The sequence below is a fragment of the Palaemon carinicauda genome, chromosome 33, assembly GCF_036898095.1.
Source record: "Palaemon carinicauda isolate YSFRI2023 chromosome 33, ASM3689809v2, whole genome shotgun sequence".
In the NCBI taxonomy this organism is placed as follows: domain Eukaryota; kingdom Metazoa; phylum Arthropoda; class Malacostraca; order Decapoda; family Palaemonidae; genus Palaemon; species Palaemon carinicauda.
This window is the reverse complement of record NC_090757.1, coordinates 2832353-2851410: the sequence shown is the minus strand read 5'-3', so window position 1 is coordinate 2851410 and position 19058 is coordinate 2832353. Positions and strand designations below refer to the sequence as shown.

The 19058-nt window shown below is 46.9% G+C and overlaps 1 protein-coding gene across 2 annotated transcripts in view; it reads left to right on the top strand.

Annotated features, from left to right (window-relative positions):
• The window catches only part of LOC137625819 (ankyrin repeat and SOCS box protein 13-like), an 83070-nt gene extending 65933 nt beyond the window's left edge, over positions 1-17137 (top strand). For both annotated transcript variants that reach the window (XM_068356696.1, XM_068356695.1), the window contains one exon: positions 16502-17137. In XM_068356696.1, coding sequence (XP_068212797.1) covers positions 16502-16694 — 193 coding nt within the window. In that variant the 3' untranslated portion in view covers positions 16695-17137. The remainder of the gene's footprint in view (positions 1-16501) is intronic.
• The last annotated feature ends 1921 nt before the right edge of the window (positions 17138-19058 follow it).

Genomic DNA, 19058 nt, shown 5'->3' with positions numbered 1-19058 from the left:
TGGAGCTGTTCAAACATTGTATACTACACAAGGGCGATAAGAGAACTGAAGAGACAACAGATTTAAAGCATACCCATGACAACGTAATCACCATTAACCGCCAGATTGTTTCAATACTTCACTAAAGGCCTAAGCCTATTACAAGGAAAGAAAACAAGAATTGTTTACATTTTAAGTAAACGTTGGTATTAGACCAAGCTTCAAGAGAGAAGCCCTATGAACATCAGTGGAGTTTCATATACATAATGAAAGCAGTGCAGTTGGGGGTGAAAGATTACTGCAAAGAACCTTAAGTACTGTCTATAATTTGCCACACTAGTCACTCCGAGGTGGTAACCCATAGAGGGCTAGTGTCCCTAATATTATCATCCTATTTCAGATAAGAAACCATATAAACAGTACATGTACCAAGTTTCTGATACCATTAGGTAAAATGTTTGGTAAATTTTTCTATTTAAACAATATCTTTTACGGTTTTAAAAAATGTGAATACGATGGAATTATAGGTGTTTTGAACATTTTTTACAATGATTTCTGGCTGAAATCCATAGTTTTTGAGTTACTCTGGGTCCACTAACTGAAAAGCTAAGGTTTTGCACTAGATATCGTTTTTAATTACGTTCGAAACACCTTAAAAAGGGATTTTGACGAAGGAAAAATCTATTTCTGGGGAGAGACCTGTGGCGCCCGGTGAAAAAAGTCCTTCTTACATATCTTTTCTGATAAAACCTTCCAATTATACCAGAGAAAGATAAAAGCATGGAATGCTGAGGTTACAACCCTCGCGCGAGCACCTTTTGGGTGTCGTGTATAAAGCAAAGGCGCGTGAAATCCACTATTCACAGGTTGTCTTCCATTTAGTTAATTCCTTCGTCAAAGGGATGGGCCGATACAAAGGCCCTAGCCAACCCCCAGCGCCACACCACCCACGCCACGACGCGAGCGCCATCTGAACAACATCCTTCTGTATTGGCCATGATGGCTTGGAAAAGAAAGGGTGGGATCGTGTAAAATAAAGGGGAAGGGTTTCACCGGGCGCCACAGGTCTCTCCCCAGAAATAGATTTTTCCTTCGTCAAAATCCCTTTTCTGGGTCGACCTGTGGCGGCCGGTGAAAATGTACCAGAGAATGCCTTCCAAGCCCAACAATAACTACTAATTTAATAAGGGGAGAGAAACAACACCATGTAAAGAAAATCATATGTAATTAAGGTAAGTAGGCATAAAACATAAACTAGCCACAGGGCATAGTGAGAGTAAGGTTAAACAAACATGATAACAGGGAAGCCTCCGAGTATCAGAGGAAAACATGCAACAAAACTGACATGGCTAAGAATATCCCAACCTTATAACAACGGTAAACAATAATAGTTACAATCATATTAACCTAATATGTAATAAACTTAGGGCTAACGAACCACCAAGGAAGCGGCGTCGTGGTGCGAGTGGCGGGTAGGAGGGAGAAGAGAAGAGATGGATGAAAGGAAGAACAAAAGATCAATGGGGAGAGATAAGGCTCCCCGCTGCAACCGTTGGGTATTTAAGACCCTGTAAGTTCTTTAGATAGTGGCGTTTGAAGACCATAGGAGATTTCCAACCCGTGTACTTTTCAAGGTCATCAAAGTCCATATTCTGGAAATAGTTGATGGAGGTAGCTACCGACCGGATATCATGAGCATGGGGAAACGATCCCGGATTGGCTTGTTTAATGAAGTATAGGATCTGTTGCCTAATGCCACGTATGGAAATGGTACCTCCTTGTTCTCTGATAAACAAGGGGCCAGACGATCGGGTAGCAGTCCTGGCTAAAAAGGCCCTGAGAGTGGTGACCGGACATAGAGAAGTATCTTGGAGAAGAGGAATAATCTTCCAAGGGGACCACCTATTTTGGGGGTCCTCGTTCTTAGCTAGGAACGCCCTGTCTGGTGAAAGAAGTACCTCACCTGAAGGGAGGAAATCCATGTTCTCTGAGTTTCGTGAGAGAGCTGCTAGTTCTGAGATTCTGGAACCCGAGGCCAAAGCTGTTAGAAATAAAGTCTTCCTAAGAAGAGTGATATAGGAGCAGGATTCGTTGTCCGTGTCGGAGGCCAGTTTGAGGACATCATTTAGAGACCAAGAGACCTAGCACATGCTTTTGGAATAGATGAGAAATAAGACTCCGCCAGGTTAATGTTAAACCCAACCAGGAAGACTTTCCTCAGAGCTGACTTAATGGTGGTTATAGTGCTAGCTGCTAGGCCTTTGTCAAATATGGACCTAAAGAAGGAGATGGCTAAATTAGGAGTCATAACCGAATGGTCTGAAGTCCTTAAGAAATCCGCTAGTTTCTTAACCGCCGAATCATATTGGCGAATCGTAGAGTCCCTTTTGTCTGATTCTATAAAGAGGACATTATCTGGGTCGATGTTTGCGTCCCTACGCGCCGCAAACTTCATGAAATCCACAAAGTTAGGGTTTTGGCTATCCTTGAGGAATCTGACACAGTCCGAGTTTGGACCACCTGGGTCAGTTTGGGGAATGGGATCCGGAAGGGACGGAGTTTCAACTCGAGGAGGAGAGGAAACCAACTGCTCTTTGGCCAGTGAGGTGCCACTAAAGCTACTGCCCCGTTGAAGGAGCGGAGTTTGTGCAAGACTTTCAGTAGAAGATTCACTGGAGGGAATAAGTAGATCTTCTGCCAATGGTTCCAATCCAGGGTTAATGCGTCCATGGCATAAGCCTGAGGGTCCAGGTTCGGTGTCACATAACATGGGAGTTTGTGATTGAGTCGGGTCGCGAATAGATCTACCTGGAGACCTGGAACCAGCCTGAGTATCCACCGGAAGGAGTGCATGTCCAGGGACCACTCCGATTCCAGTGGGCTCGTCCTGGATAATGAGTCTGCTATCACATTCTGGACTCCTGCTAGGTGAGTTACTGTAAACAGGCGGCCTTGGAATTTCAGGGATCGAACCCGCTTGATTGCTCTCTTCTTGAGTAACTCCGCGGTGTACTCTTCCAGGATGGGAGTGGGTCTCTGGAAGAAGGTCACCGGTGGAGGAGGGGATCCCTGTGACCATTTCCAACCCAAGCCCCTTGATATTATGCTGTGAGCCCATGGACTGAAGGTCCAATGGTCCCGGAAGTGATAAAGTCTCCCTCCTACCGGCATCACATCATTGGGAGGGAGTGAACTTAGGGCCCCTCCCTCCACGGGAACCCCTTGCTCTAGGCCCGCCGCGTTGGCGGAACTGTCCTCTACCTCTGAAACTCCCTCTTTGGTATCCACGAAAGGAACCGGAGGATTCGTAGGCAGGGTTGTATGCAGGTGAGGGCATCCAAGAGGGGTTGGGCTGTGTACCAGGGGGAGCAGCGAGGTAGACTACCTGCTGAGGAGGCGCCTGTTGTCGAGAAGTCGAGGCCGCGGAAGACTGTGGGGACGAGGTACCCCGGGCCGTCTTGTAAGAACTAAACCTCTGCTTCTTCTTGAAGAACGTGTGTCTCTGGGGTTCGAACCTCTTTTTGGCTGAGAGACCCCACCTTACCTGCAAATTCTGGTTTGCCCTCGCTGCGTCCTGAAGAACCTTATCCACCTCGGTCTGAGGGAAGAGGGTCTTACCCCAGCAGGAGGACGCTATCAGTCTGTTCGGCTCATGCCTGATGGTGGCCTCCGACAGAACGAACTTCCTGCAACTAACCCGAGCTGACCAGAAGTCATGGAGGTCTATTTGGTAGGATAGCAGCTGGTTCTTTGTGGCGACTCTGAACAGCGTTTCCTCTGGGTAAAGAGATGCTAGGGACTCCATGGAGGTGATGGATTGGAGGGACCTAGCAAGTCTAGTACGGGTCTCGAACCCAGTTTTGAGAAGACTCTCTATTAATCTGGGAAGCTTCTCAGAGAAAAGAGTAGAGGCACAGTCCGGGTCTAGTTTTCCCACCGTGAAGGTAGAAGCCGCAGCATCCCAGGCTGCCGAGGTACCCGGAATAAGCAAAGAGGTGGGGTCCGTCTCCTTGAGAGCCGGCATGGAAGAGCCTTCCTTGATGGCCTGTATAGTCAGCTCTGTGACTTTGTCTATGAGCGGCAAAGAGATGGAGGCCGCTGTCGTAAAAATAGTGTAGGCACCTTTGTGTGGGGTGAGCTTGGAGTTAATACACCCCCACTCTGATAGTGTTCTGGCCCAGATAGCCTGGGCCTGCTCTTTTGGAAATATGACCGTTTCCTTCGGTACCTTGTCCATACGGACCAATGCATGTTCCTTTAACCGTACAAAACCATTGAACGGGAATGCTAGGCCCGGGGGATAGAACTCCAGGTCCTCTAGAGGGCGGGTGCCTATGCCCTCCAGAGTTAGGGAACCATCTACGAATGGAGCATGCAAGGCAAACCGCCAAGGATTGTTTTTATCGAAGGGCGGCAGCTTCGATGCGTCTGGAGCAGAAGGGGGAGGAAACTGAGTTCCGGCGCGGATCAGGGTAGCCATCATATCCTTAATCTCTGTTATCGCACCAGAGTGATGTTGAACTTGATCTCTGACCAATCCTTTGATCAGTTCGATGGGGAGGAGATCAGCCCAGGGTACCTGAAAGCCATCCGTTGGTTTTTTCTTGGATTTGGTAGACTTAGACTTCTTAGGAGTAGTGGTTTTACGAGGAGCAATATGAATATCAGGAGCTGTCGAGGGTCCGGGGACCGGTGACGTTGATACTGGCAAAGCTGAAGTCTTATAAGTTCGAAGTGGCTTCACCTTGGGTCGTACGGAGGCAGAGGGATCCCGAGGAGAAGCCTTAGAGTTATCAAAACCTAGAAAGGAAGAGGTAGGAGAGGGAGTAGGAGAGAAAAGGGTTTCCACCAACTCGGCACCACTTACCTGCTCGTCCCTGGGTTCTACGTCTATATCCAGACCCGCCACGTCCATCGGTACGAGGGGTTCGTCCTCCACGGAAATGGTAGCCCTGACTTCTTCAATTAAGGGGGCAGCAAGGTCAGGGGAGACTGCAGCAGTAGTCGAGCCTGGGAAGAGGCGGAAGGCCATGTCCCCATCGAGGAGATAGGGTGCGCCAGACGGGGCATTCCTGCCGAAGCCCGACACCCACGGACGAAGAGTAGCCCTTGCTGAACGAAGAGAGACATCATCGGCCTGTAAGATTTGCAGTGATTAGTGATGGAGGAGGGGGTTTGGGGTTTGCCCTCCAAAATATACTGTGTATATCATATTCATGTCTATATTAGTGTCTGCCAACGAGAAATAAGGAACAAAGGGAAAACCCACTTACATCATCGTTCAGTAGAATTGACGACAGCTCGTAACAGAGCGAGCACAAATCCGGGAACCAGACCGGGTATTGGGCCTGTCCCGGTTCCTGGATAAAGGGAATGGAGCAGTGTGCATGAGACCGGCAGAGGTCATGCCCAACGGGGTCGTTGAACGAGGCAGGGCATCCTTCAGCAGTACAACGGGCCTTCTGTAAAAGAAAGGAGACATGAGTCTGGTGTTTCTTGAAACTCTGATAAGGGGATAAAAAACCTATTATTCTAGAGTTCCGGCACTCACTGAATTCTCTAAGCACCAATATTGCATTGACCTAACAACCGAATATTACTTTTAAGTTGATACCGCCCCATACCATTGTTGGCACTTTAATATTCAATTGTTTGTATATTTGTAATGCACCTAAAGTCGGTTAATGACATAAGGATAATTAACTTAAAGCAATCCGCCGACCTCCAAGGGTCGGGGAAGCAGTGACATGCCCTTAAAATAAATATAAACACCAGCCTTAGCTAAAGGCAAGGCAAATATAAGTGTGAAGTGTATGGGCGACCTACGGTGAAACCGGAGCTCCGGTGAGGCCGGAGCGTAATGAAATGTCCTGAATAAAGGAGCCTTAGCTAAAGGCAAGGCAAATATAAGTGTGAAGTGTATGGGCGACCTCCGGTGGCTTGCTAGCAAAAAGTACCATGAGCATAAATACACAAAAAAATAATAACAGTTCTAAAGGCATAAGGCCAGGGGCTTAACCAAGAACCTAAGTGACAGAGTACTAAATGGGCAGACAAAGATGAATTCCCAAACAAGTGAACAAACAATGGCCGTCATGAAAGGCCAGACGGGAATAATAAAACAGACTATACTGGATATAAAACAAAAGCCCGGTACAATAAAAAACTGTCAAAACAAACTATGGTACTTAACATTGGAATGTGTGAAGATGGAGCTTCGGACATGACAAAATAAATCCACGATTGAGAAAAAAGACCGAGAGCACCACAAAAAAATACAACACTTAAGATTCCAAAAAGAAGGACGTTGTTCAGATGGCGCTCGCGTCGTGGCGCTGGGGGTTGGCTAGGGCCTTTGTATCGGCCCATCCCTTTGACGAAGGAATTAACTAAATGGAAGACAACCTGTGAATAGTGGATTTCATGCGCCTTTGCTTTATACACGACACCCAAAAGGTGCTCGCGCGAGGGTTGTAACCTCAGCATTCCATGCTTTTATCTTTCTCTGGTATAATTGGAAGGTTTTATCAGAAAAGATATATAAGAAGGACTCTTTTCACCGGCCGCCACAGGTCGACCCAGAAATATACCGTGCACCAATCTAAGTGTATGATATTTAAATAAACTTTTTTGAACTTTATTGTTTGAGCCAGTCATAATCATAAAAAACAGTCTTCATAATATAAAAAGTCACTGTAATCAAAACCAAGAAATAGTAATGAAACTGTTAAATCACTGAAGCTTTTGTTTACCAGGACCTGTGGATGCATAGAAAACATGACTTTCCATCCTCTTTTCTATGGAGTCGTTTATAAGTGTTCATCATTTTACAAATAACCCCATATTTAGTTGAGCTAATGATTTATTGGTTTTTACTTTGCCGTGTACTTGCAATTAAACATTATCTTATTGCTCCTATGTTCTGGCAAGCGCTATGCACATTAGCCCAGTGGGCTAGTATTTTGGCATGAATTAGCAATTCAAGAAACTAAGAATTTAATTACCTCGGTTATTATTACCCAGCGATTAATGGTTATGAGAGATAAACGAATTTTTTGGGCTCAAGCCATGGCGTCCTGATGGAAGGTTCCTGTTTGGTAGCTTCCTTGGGTATAAGACTACTAAGATATTCCCAGAGAATTTAACCACAGGTTATCACAGAATTCTAACTTCTGGAGCGAGTATCTCAAAGGTTTCCCTTTAAGACATCGTAATACAACAGGGGACACGCATGTCTGAACGTGCCACATAGCTATCTTCACCCCGAACAGAGTTAATGCTTCGGTGTGTAAGGACTGAGAATAGCTGGGAGCCGTTCCACAGCTAATCTCACTCGTGGCTACTACTGATACTCGAGACGTAAACAAACGGACGCCATTGCTCTGATGACGTCACGCCCGTCTTCATCCTTTGTTTAGTAGCTGCCCTACTTAGACGGATTTTCCCTGTGTTATCTTTATCGCTTTGCATCTTCGCTATGTCGTTACCTTCAGCCTCGCCTTCTTCTGGAAAGTTGAGTACAAGGTTCCAGTATTGTTTAATTAAGCTCTGGCCGTAAAGTAAATATTATTTTGCGAAATAATTGATGTTTTGTGGCAGAGCTGTGCCTCTACCGGACCCGCCATTTTATGGCGTCGTTGTTGTTATGCATGTCTTATTTAGTTAGCCACAACAACGCTTCCGGCATTATATACTAATCGAATACATTAGTTTATTTAGTCTTCATAGCTAGGAACTTTTATATCGTGTTTAGACGCTTTTTATCGGTCATCGATTGACCTCATACCAGTCGGCTACTATAGCCCCCAGGCCAGGAGCCTACATACAAGTGTTCATGCATGATTTATTAGTGATCCTAGACTAAGTTATGAAGATAGTGGCATTATTATTTTACAATACTTTTGACAAGTGATGCAAATGTTTTCGCCTTCAGGGACCATATAGGGGATAGGCTAGTCAGTGATTCTTTCTAGCCTAACCTAATATTAGGACCCCTATATGCTTCCTTCATCCCCTGCCTTGGCATTCCCTCTATTTAGCCTTGATCCCTTTTCTGAGTAAAGGGATTAATTGTCTAATAGAGTATATATCGCCTCTCTGTCCTCCCTAAAGGAATGAACCCCCTTTAGGGCTGCGTCTGAGAGTGAGGTTAGGCTAGCCTACCTCTATGGATAGGATAGTCTATGACTTTCCTGCGATAGCGATATGTCTTCTTCCTTGCCTAGTTCAGGACTTTTAGCCCTGTTCTAGGTCGGGTTAGGAAGGTTTCTCTGTTCCATGCTGAAACTGTACTCTTGCACCGTTTTAGCTGATCAGCCTGATCTTAGGTTAGGGAGTGTCCTCCCTTCCCTTAGTGGCCGCTCTGGTACAGAAACCCTTCCTGGGAAGACTTCTCTCTTCTCCCTCCCCACCTATCTCTTGTATAGCCTAGCCTATGCTTAGGTTAGTTTATACTCATCTGTCCCCTGTCCTACAACTCCTCCTTAGGGTGGAAGAGTAGGGCTACCCGAGCTTCCTTGTGCAGTCCACTCTGGTACATATACCTTCATAGTGTCCTATAAGGTTAGTTACTAGTATAGTTCTGCATATGGGAGTCTCCCCCCCCCCCCTCTTGGGTGTTCCCTAGCCCTCCCTTGGGCTACCTAGCTCCCGGTCCCTAGTGACCCCTGCTTATGGATGTTAGAGCCTGCCTCTATCATGGGTACACCCCCTCAGGGAGGGGGAGGGATGTCTGGAACCCTGACGGTACTTCCTGCATCCCTTTCCCCCCTCCCCCCTGTCTCTCTATCTATCCGGGTGCCGGTCTCTTGCCGCCTCTACTGTCGGCAATACCTGCCTCCTACTTGGTGACTTCCCTACCCTTGCCGCCAGCCCCCCCGTGTACCGAGGGACTGCCGGCTGCCGCCGGCTACTACCGGCGGCTCTCCTACTCCTATCTAATCGTCCGCTTGCCGGTCGATCACCGGAGTGCCGGCATATACTGCCGGCAACCCGATACTGCCTTACCATCCTTATCCCAGTCACCAACCTGGCATCCTCCGACTGCCGGAGCCGCCGCTTCCTGCCGCCGTTGTGCCGGCGGCCGCCATCCTGGTATTTAACTGACTTTTGAATATTGTCTGTTCTAATGCCAGAATCTATGCTGGAGCGAGCTCCGGCATGCCGGCGGCTTGCCGGATGCCCCGGAGGCGTCAAGAATACTTGCACCCCCTTACTGTAGCTATCATAAGACTAGGATAGCCCTATATCGCAAACAGATAAGCTGCTTCTGCTATTAAGATCAGTACCTAGTACTGCTCTATTAGTGATCATGCTGTCTCTTTGCATTCTTCTAATTCCAGCATGCTATGTGCATCTTAGCGCGGCTGGTTGCCAGAAGCAGTTACCCTTTAATGAGGCCTTCTGGCTCTTAACTGGGAACCGAATGAATTCGATCCCAATCTTGTCCTTGGTTTTCCATGGAGTTCCAAAATACTGGGAATTCTAGGAAACTATATCCAATGATCTCGGTCATTTGGATTATCCAAGGGCCAAGCTTGTGGTAACCAGCCGGGCGAGATGCATGGAGCATGTTCTCCTTTACTGTTTTCATTCTCTATGCATCACACCTTCTTTAAGTTAAAATTAATGATTAATATTAACTTAGTTTAAGAGTCATTCTTATGACTCCCCCATACTCATTTTCTCTTTCTTCCACAGGAGGAGCAGATGAAGTGTGACTTCGCCTTCTGCGCTGTGAAACGCCCGCAGTTTTACGGGCATACGGCTTGCAGGACTCACGCCCCTTGTGCAGACAAGAAAGGGGATTTGAAGTTTTGGAATCCACTGGATTGTACGGTCTGCCAGGCCCACCTAGTTGAGGCCTTCCATAACCCTCCCTCAGCGGAGGTTAGAGACATTTCTCGTGAAAAGTTGCGCAAGTGGGTGCGTGGCTTTCAGAAAAATGCTACTGGACCGTACCTGGCCACCGAAGAACTGAGGTCCCTGTTGTTCCCTAAGGCCTCCCCTGACTCAGTGGTACCAAAAGATGTGATCCCCACTGTCCAAATTACGGTGGAACCTGATGTGGTCATGGCTCAGTCCATGCACGAGTGTCGTTTAGATTCCGAGGATGATGAACAGATCTCAGACGTCTCGGAAGACACGGAGAAGACGCTTATGGCTCAAGGAGCCGAAGAGGACGAAGACAAGGTGGAGTACACCGAGTCGGAGCTTGGAGCTGCTCCCTCGTCCATCCCTCCTCCTACTCCTACACCGACGGAAATGTCCATTCCGTCTACCTCCTCGACTCCGGATCCTTCTTCTTCTACCCAAGAACTGATCCGGCTGATTAGAGCCGTCATGGACGACAGGCTGAAGGAGAACCAGGAGTCCATCAGGTCGATGATTGGATCCAGAGAACCGAAGAAGATTTCGGTCAAGGATCTCCCCGCTTGCTCTCATGCCAACCCGTGGAGGTATGCAGAGCATATGGTTATTGCGACCGGCAGGATCTTCGTTAGTGACAAGATCGGCACGGTCCCGTTGGAAGATGTGGAGTTCTTCCCAAGCTTTGAGGCCTACCCGGACTGTTACGTCCGGCTTCGTTCCGAACCTGCCTCGAAGGAAGAGACCGAACCTAAAGAAGAGATAGTGTTCGATCTCACAAAGGCCCAGGCTATGCTAGCCTCCGCATTTAAGAGTAGGGGCTTTACCTGCTCTAAGCTTCCGGCTTTGAGCAAGAAGCATCCTACGTACGTTGCACCTGACACTGCGGTTCTTCCTTTCTTGGAAAAGGCCTTAGCTGCATGCCTTAAAGCGGCGGAAGAAGGGAAACCCTGCCCTGCACTGGAGGAGTGCAGACCCTTCTCCATCGTGACCCCCCCTGACGCTCGACACTGGAAAGATGTTCAGCATACTTTCGTCGTGGGAAGGCTCGATCCTGACGTCGCCGGACGTCAGTTTAATGAAGACCTCCCTAAGCTCAACGATCACCTCCTTCGCCGGGAACAAGACACGAAGGAGAGGCTTGCGGCATCTCTTTCTCATCAAGTCCAACTGGAAGTGATGGCCTGTGACACTAGAGTACCAGATCACTACATGGTACTAGCCAAATCCCACTTACTGACAGTAATGAAGGACTTGTACCACTTCATAAAGGCTCGAAGAGCCTGTCGTGAATTCGTGTTTGCCGGTGCCACCGTGAAACACGAACCCCGGAGGCTGATTTCCTCCAACATCTGGGGAAAGCACCTGTTTCCTTCTGACCTTGTCAAAGAAATAACTGACAGAGCCGCCACGGAGAATAGGAACCTTCTCCACAAGTGGGGCATGTCCAGAAAAAGGAAACCCTCTCAGGACGATGGACCTCAGCCTAAGAGGAAACCTCAAAAGCCAAAACCCCAGCAACGTCAGCAACGACGTCAGTTTCCGGGACCCGCTACCTCCCAAGTGGTTGCCCAACCACAACAGACCTTTCAATTGGTCCCCCAACCGGTGTTGTCACAGTCACCGGTCTTCACCCCTGCCTTTGAGCAACCATCCACTACCTTTCATGCCAAAGGTAGAGGCTCGTTCAGGGGTGCAAGCAGAGACGCATCTCGTCGTCCCTCCAGAGGTAGAGGAGGAAAGGGAGCTAGCGGCCGAGGCAACAAGTCCTCGGGACACCAGAAGCAATGAAGTGCTTCCGGTGGGAGGAAGACTCCGCCAATTCCAGGATCGTTGGACCTTCGATCCCTGGGCACACAGCATCATCAAGAACGGTCTAGGCTGGAGTTGGACGCAACCACCCCCAATCTTCCAGCGGTTCTTCCAGCATTCGACCCCCCTTCTGGAAGAATATGTTCTAGACCTCTTGAACAAGAAGGTGATAAGGAAGGTAAAGTCCACCAGGTTCCAAGGGAGACTGTTTTGCGTTCCCAAGAAGGACTCAGACAAACTCAGAGTCATTCTGGACTTATCCCCCCTCAACAAGTTCATAGAGAACAACAAATTCAAGATGCTGACGCTTCAACAAATAAGGACCCTTCTGCCTCAAGGTTCCTACACGGTCTCTATAGACCTGGCGGATGCCTATTGGCACATTCCAATGAACCATCACGCTTCCTCCTACCTAGGATTTCGACTCCAAAGGAAAAGCTACGCCTTCCGGGCCATGCCATTCGGCCTCAATGTGGCCCCTCGGATCTTCACAAAACTGGCGGATGCCATAGTACAACAGCTCCGCCTAAGAAACGTCCAGGTGATGGCCTACCTCGACGATTGGCTAGTCTGGGCTCCATCGCCCGAAGAGTGTGCAAAGTCTTGCAACGAAGTTACCCAGTACCTAGAACACCTGGGATTCAAGATCAACGAGAAGAAATCTCGCCTCTCTCCAGCTCAGAAGTTTCAGTGGTTGGGAATCCACTGGAATCTTCAGTCACACCGCCTTTCCATCCCCCAGAAGAAAAGGAAGGAAATAGCAGGGTCTGTCAAGCGACTACTGAAATCCAAACGCATTTCAAGACGACAGCAGGAACGAGTTCTAGGCTCTCTACAATTCGCCTCAGTGACAAACCCAGTGCTTCGTGCACAGCTAAAGGATGCCGCGGGAGTCTGGAGACGCTCGGCATCCATCGCTCGAAGAGACCTCAAGAGACGGCTTCCAAACAGACTTCGACGCCTCCTAAAGCCGTGGTCGGAAGCAAAGGCCCTGAAAAGGTCCATTCCTCTCCAACACCCTCCTCCATCACTCAACATCCACACGGATGCCTCACTGGAAGGCTGGGGAGGTCACTCCCACCTGAAACAGGCTCAAGGGACCTGGTCTCCACTATTCAAGACGTTCCACATAAACATCTTGGAGGCCATGGCGGTCCTTCTAACTCTGAAGAAGTTATCCCCGCCGCCCTCGATCCACATCCGTCTAACCCTAGACAACTCGGTGGTAGTTCGTTGTCTCAATCGCCAAGGCTCAAGATCGCCCCAGATAAATCAGGTGCTTCTCCCAATCTTCCGTCTGGCGGAGAAGAAGAAGTGGCACCTGTCTGCAGTTCACCTACAAGGATTCCGCAATGTGACAGCGGATGCTCTATCTCGGACAAACCCGATAGAGTCGGAATGGTCTCTAGACGCAAGATCGTTCTCCTTCATCTCTCACCAAGTCCCAGAACTTCAGATAGATCTCTTTGCAACGAGCGACAACAATCAACTTCCTCTGTACGTAACCCCGTACGAGGACCCCAAAGCAGAAGCGGTGGACGCCATGTCACTGGACTGGAACAGGTGGTCCAAGATATACCTGTTCCCTCCCACCAACCTTCTGTTGAAAGTCCTCTCCAAACTGAGAACCTTCAAAGGGACAGCGGCCCTAGTGGCTCCCAAGTGGCCCCGGAGCAACTGGTACCCCCTGGTCCTGGAGCTGCAGCCCAAGCTGATCCCTCTCCCGGGCCCAGTTCTCTCTCAACAAGTACAGAAGTCGACTGTCTTCGCTTCATCATCGAAAATCAAGGACCTTCATCTCATGATTTTCTCTCCCTTGCCGCAAAGAAGAGGTTTGGGATCTCGAAGAAAAGTCTAGACTTCCTAGAGGAATACAAGACCGAATCCACGAGACGGCAATATGAATCATCCTGGAGGAAATGGGTCTCCTTTGTCAAGGCAAAAAATCCTAAAGAAATCACCATTGATTTCTGTATGTCCTTCTTCATTCACCTTCATGGACAAGGATTAGCAGCCAATACGATTTCAACCTGCAAATCGGCCTTGGCTAGACCAATTCTATATGCTTTCCAAATTGATCTGTCCAACGACATCTTTAACAAATTACCAAAAGCATGTGCTCGCCTACGCCCAGCACCCCCTCCGAAACCGATCTCCTGGTCACTAGACAAGGTACTCCATTTCGCCTCCAACTTGGACAACGATTCATGCCCCCTCAAGGATCTGACTCAGAAAGTTATATTTTTATTTGCTCTCGCTTCGGGAGCTCGAGTCAGCGAAATAGTGGCATTATCAAGAGAAGAGGGACACATCCTGTTTACCGATTCAGGAGAAGTGACCCTCTCCCCTGATCCGACGTTTCTCGCTAAAAACGAATTACCCACCAAAAGATGGGGCCCTTGGAGAATATGCCCCCTGAAGGAGGATGTCTCTCTATGTCCAGTAGAGAGTCTCAAGGTCTATCTTCGCAGAACTTCGAACTTTGGTGGAGGCCAACTCTTCAAAGGAGAAACATCGGGCAGCGACCTGTCACTGAAACAATTAAGAGCGAAAATCACCTACTTCATTCGCAGAGCGGATCCGAACAGTACACCCGCTGGTCATGATCCTAGAAAAGTGGCATCTTCTCTGAACTTCTTTCAGAGCATGGACTTTGAAAGCCTTAAAAATTTTACGGGCTGGAAGTCCTCGCGAGTTTTCTTTAAACATTATGCGAAACAAGTGCACGAAGTCAAACATTTTGTGGTAGCCGCAGGTAGTGTTATGAAACCTGCACCTAACTCTGCGTAGAACAGTGAGTTACTTGGGACTCTAACTCTTCGGGTGCCTATGTTGACCCTCGAGCGATTCATAGTGATGTCTAAAAACACTTAGTGCTTTTATAACTGTTCTTATCCCAGGTGAAATGTCATAGTGTCACACAAGTGCCGCATGCCTTGAGCATGATGTGTTGTTTAAAGACTTGCGTTCCTCGAGAACGAGTACCTACTAATCCTGAAATTCCTTTTCAGATTCAAGAGCAAGCCTTTATTTCTATGTACATTATTATTACTGTAAATGAACTTTACTTTTGCTGTAAATTATTTAATTTCTGCATTGTGAAATAAAATTTCTATTTTATTACTTATGCGTCTCTTTCAGCTCCTACCTACTATGAAATACATACTGTCATAGTTTTATTTATTCCTCCTTCTTATGGTCATGAAGAATTTAAGATGTCTAATCCTAAATTATATTCACCCTGTCTCAGTAAGGTTCCTACACGAATACTTACTTCTGATAACCAAGAGATGAACTCTATACACAGTGCCCAACCACCACTGGTCTAATTCAGAATGTTCCTATACAAATATCAAACATTCTGCTTCATCTCTAAGTTCTTCAAGTTCTTCTGTCAGGATGAATAGCCCTTCAATACCACTTTGACGTCGGCATAGCCCATGGGAACTTCCTACCAAAGGGGGGCAGGATACTTCGTTCCTATGGTTCTTTACCTAAGATTACTTTGCTGTTTTGTCAATGCCTAGGCACTTAACACTGGGGGAAAAATCTACCACGATACATTGATTCTCTGGTACTCTTCCATCAGGACGCCATGGCTTGAGCCCAAAAAACGGATTTTGAGCGAAGCGAAAAATCTATTTTTGGGTGAGATAGCCATGGCGTCCTGATGGACCCTCCCTACTACTTCGTCCAGTTTTGTTCCCACCCTACACAATTGTATCATGGTGATGGGCAGCAACTGGCTTCAGGATGAAGACGGGCGTGACGTCATCAGAGCAATGGCGTCCGTTTGTTTACGTCTCGAGTATCAGTAGTAGCCACGAGTGAGATTAGCTGTGGAACGGCTCCCAGCTATTCTCAGTCCTTACACACCGAAGCATTAACTCTGTTCGGGGTGAAGATAGCTATGTGGCACGTTCAGACATGCGTGTCCCCTGTTGTATTACGATGTCTTAAAGGGAAACCTTTGAGATACTCGCTCCAGAAGTTAGAATTCTGTGATAACCTGTGGTTAAATTCTCTGGGAATATCTTAGTAGTCTTATACCCAAGGAAGCTACCAAACAGGAACCTTCCATCAGGACGCCATGGCTATCTCACCCAAAAATAGATTTTTCGCTTCGCTCAAAATCCGTTTACTAATGTACTAGTAATGATTTATTAAAATATGCTAATTAAAATAGTTTGGGGAAAATTGTTAGAATGTGAAACAAAACAAAATTTTTTACCGATTGTGAAAAAGAAAGCTTACAAAATAGTAGTCTTATTCAGCTCTTGAGTGGGAGTACAAGAAATAATTTATGAATGCTATTCATAATTTCATTCTAAACCTCAATTAAGGCTAGATTTAGATTCTTTTGCATTCAAAATGAGTATGACTGTATTAGTTTCTCTGTCTACATACTAAACCATATTATTTTTTATTTTAAGATTCTTGTCAATAGCAAAGATTACAAACAAGACCCTGTTTTACACAAAACTTGTTTAAGCTTCGGGATAAAACACAGCAGCTACAACTCAATGCTGCCAGTCACTTAAAATTTGTGGAGCCATATTGAGAAATCTTGATTTATATCAAGGTTGTCTTAGATTTAACTACATGGATCTAAAATAAATTATATTCCCCAGCTTTTTGTAAGCATACTGGCTATCAAGAAGTACGTTGATTACTTTAGAGTATGTTTCAGTACTTATATTTATTTTGTTTTTTATATCATACTCATATTTGACGTATAATGTATTTTCAACTCACGATGGATGGGTTTATTTAAGTGCATTTTAATTGTAAGTTTGAGGAGTACCCGATACTTGTGAATGCAGTATTTTCCATGTCTTTTCAGTTCAGGACTTACTGCACGTCAAATAGCAGGACAAGGTAGTGACATGGCAATCTTGCTAGCTGCATTTGAATGTACACCTCAATCACTTGCTCATTTCTGCCGTCTGACAATTCGTCGTCAACTGGGTCCACGCCGTCTCAAATCACTAAACAGACTAGAAATCCCAACAATCCTTGTACATTATTTACAGTGATGTACACTATATTGTTTTTCCTGGAAATAAGTAGCGTGAAAGAGCATGTGGACAGACAAATAGTAGAATTTGAGTTTGTTGATCTAGATAACTTCTATCTGCTTTCATATTTTAAAATTATAAAATTACCCTAGTAGAAGTTCACCTTTTACATTCCACATTTTAATTATACAGTATTCTTACTTGGATTACATAGCTGATAGTGTATTCTTATTTTTCATGTTTCAATCCCTTGCACCATGTGTTTGTTTTATCCTTGTACATACTGTATGTATGTTTGAGGACTGTGTTCAATGCCCACTTGAAAAGTGTATCACATTTTGCTGATGAATTAGTAATATGGCTATATATGTAGTGTTTTTGGTATAATAACACAGCAATAACTCTTTTTTTTTTTTTTTTCAACTTACCATTATGTACATTGTGTGGTCAACAACTGGAATTATTATTTGTTCCGTAACTGAAATACAAACCACGCTATTTACATGGGGTGATTACTTCGGCGCAGCCGATGACGAGCCATAAAGTTTTAACGAGGGTTTCCTACCCCACCGCTAGTTAGCGAGGGGGGTAGGGAGGGGTAGCTAGCTACCCCTCCCCCTCACACACACCGGAGAATACTCCACTTTACTTTTGGCTCAGATAGCGATCGGAAGTCTCTGCTCCTATCCTCACTTGACGGCCATTATTGTTTTGTCTTTTAACCTACCTTTTCTTATACTTGACATATTTAAACATAATTGATGTTTATGTATATTTTGGTGTATAGAAAATAGTAAGTTTCCTTTGCTTTCGGTGTTGTGTGGTGTGTGTTGTGTACGTTCTACGAGAGTTCGCCGGCTTTGCAGGCCACTACGATCTTTTCTTGATCCCGGCCTTTCACTCCTAGGCCACCATGGTTGCCTTCGTGGAGACCGGCTCTTCTCTTGAGGTCGTTCACCTCTTACTCCGTACTACGCCTACGATAGCCTCTCAGGACCGAGTCGCTATTTCGTTTTATTTGTTTCAATTATTTTTATGAATATAATTGTGTTTTAACTTTTCTGCTCAGGGCTCACGTCCCTTCGGGGGTCGGTGATCCTTGGTACATTCAAAGTCAGTTGCATAATTATAATGTTATAATTCTGTTTTGTTAACCTTCGTCCCCCCCCTCACCTGGGCATGCCGGGTGGGGGAGGGGGGCACATACCTTCTTTCGTTCTTATGTTCTTTCCCTCGGGGTTTCTCTTCGGAGTTTCACCCGGGGGAATTTCTGTCAAATAATTATTCTGTTTTATTTTCCAGTTTACGATGCTGTTTCTTCGTGCCTATTGTGTGCCTTCGAAGCAGAGCTGTCCTGTTTATCCTGGGGAGTCGGCTTCGCCGCCGTCTCTCAAGGCGTTCATCAGGGGCGTTCCCTTCTCTTAGAAGTTCCCCCGTGATTACTGCCAGCTCTTCATTGCATCCTAGAACAATAAGGAGGTTCGCCTCCAGGGTAGTTAGTTAACTTCCCTTTTTACTTTCCTTGGTCCTTAGGCGGTTATGCTCTTGGGGCTGAGCGACCGCCCTTGTGACTTGCTCAAGGGGCTGAGCGGTTGCAAGGCTAGACCATGGTACTAGCGACTATGCTTTCGGGGCTGAGCGGTCGCTTCTGTAGCTACGCTCAAGGGGCTGAGCAGCTGCAGGATCAGTCTGGCCCTCTCTCGTTAGCGAGGGAGGCCGCACTAAGGGCTCCTCGGAGGATTGCTCCTTTTGTCTCTTCTGCGAAGTGTCCCCTCCCGTTCGCGTGAGAGGACACTCACGGAGACTCCTCTTCTGAGGATTGTTCCTGTTTACGTCTGCTGATCTCACGGCCTTTCGGGGCTCCATCACCAGTCTCTTCTACGAATTGCTCACCTCTCGTTCGCAAAGGCCACTCATAGAGACTCCTCTTCGGAGGTTTGTTCCTGTCGTCAACAGCTTGCTGTTCAGTCACTAGCACTTCGGTGTTTAGTGACAGGGAAACTTCGGTTTCTCTTTTTCCCTGACCCTTCGGGGTCTCGGAGCTTTAGTTACGCAGTTCCCTCGGGCTCTCGTAACTTTAGTCACTTCTGCACTTCGGTGTTTTGTGACGGAGAAACTTCGGTTTCTTGTTGCGTTGACCCTTCGGGGTCTCGCAACTAATCCCCTCGGGGCCTCGCTACTCAGACTACATTAGACCCTTGGTCTCTCGTCCCTCAGTGTACCTGTTGCCTGCTGTATCCGTTCCTGACTGCAGACGCGCCTTGGGCACTCACGCCCCCGTTATCTAACGGGCTCCTCCCTTCGGGGCAGGAGAGACTTTCTCACACCCTGAGTAGGTCCCTTAAGTGCCAGGTATCACCTGCGCGCCAACGTTCCCTTACG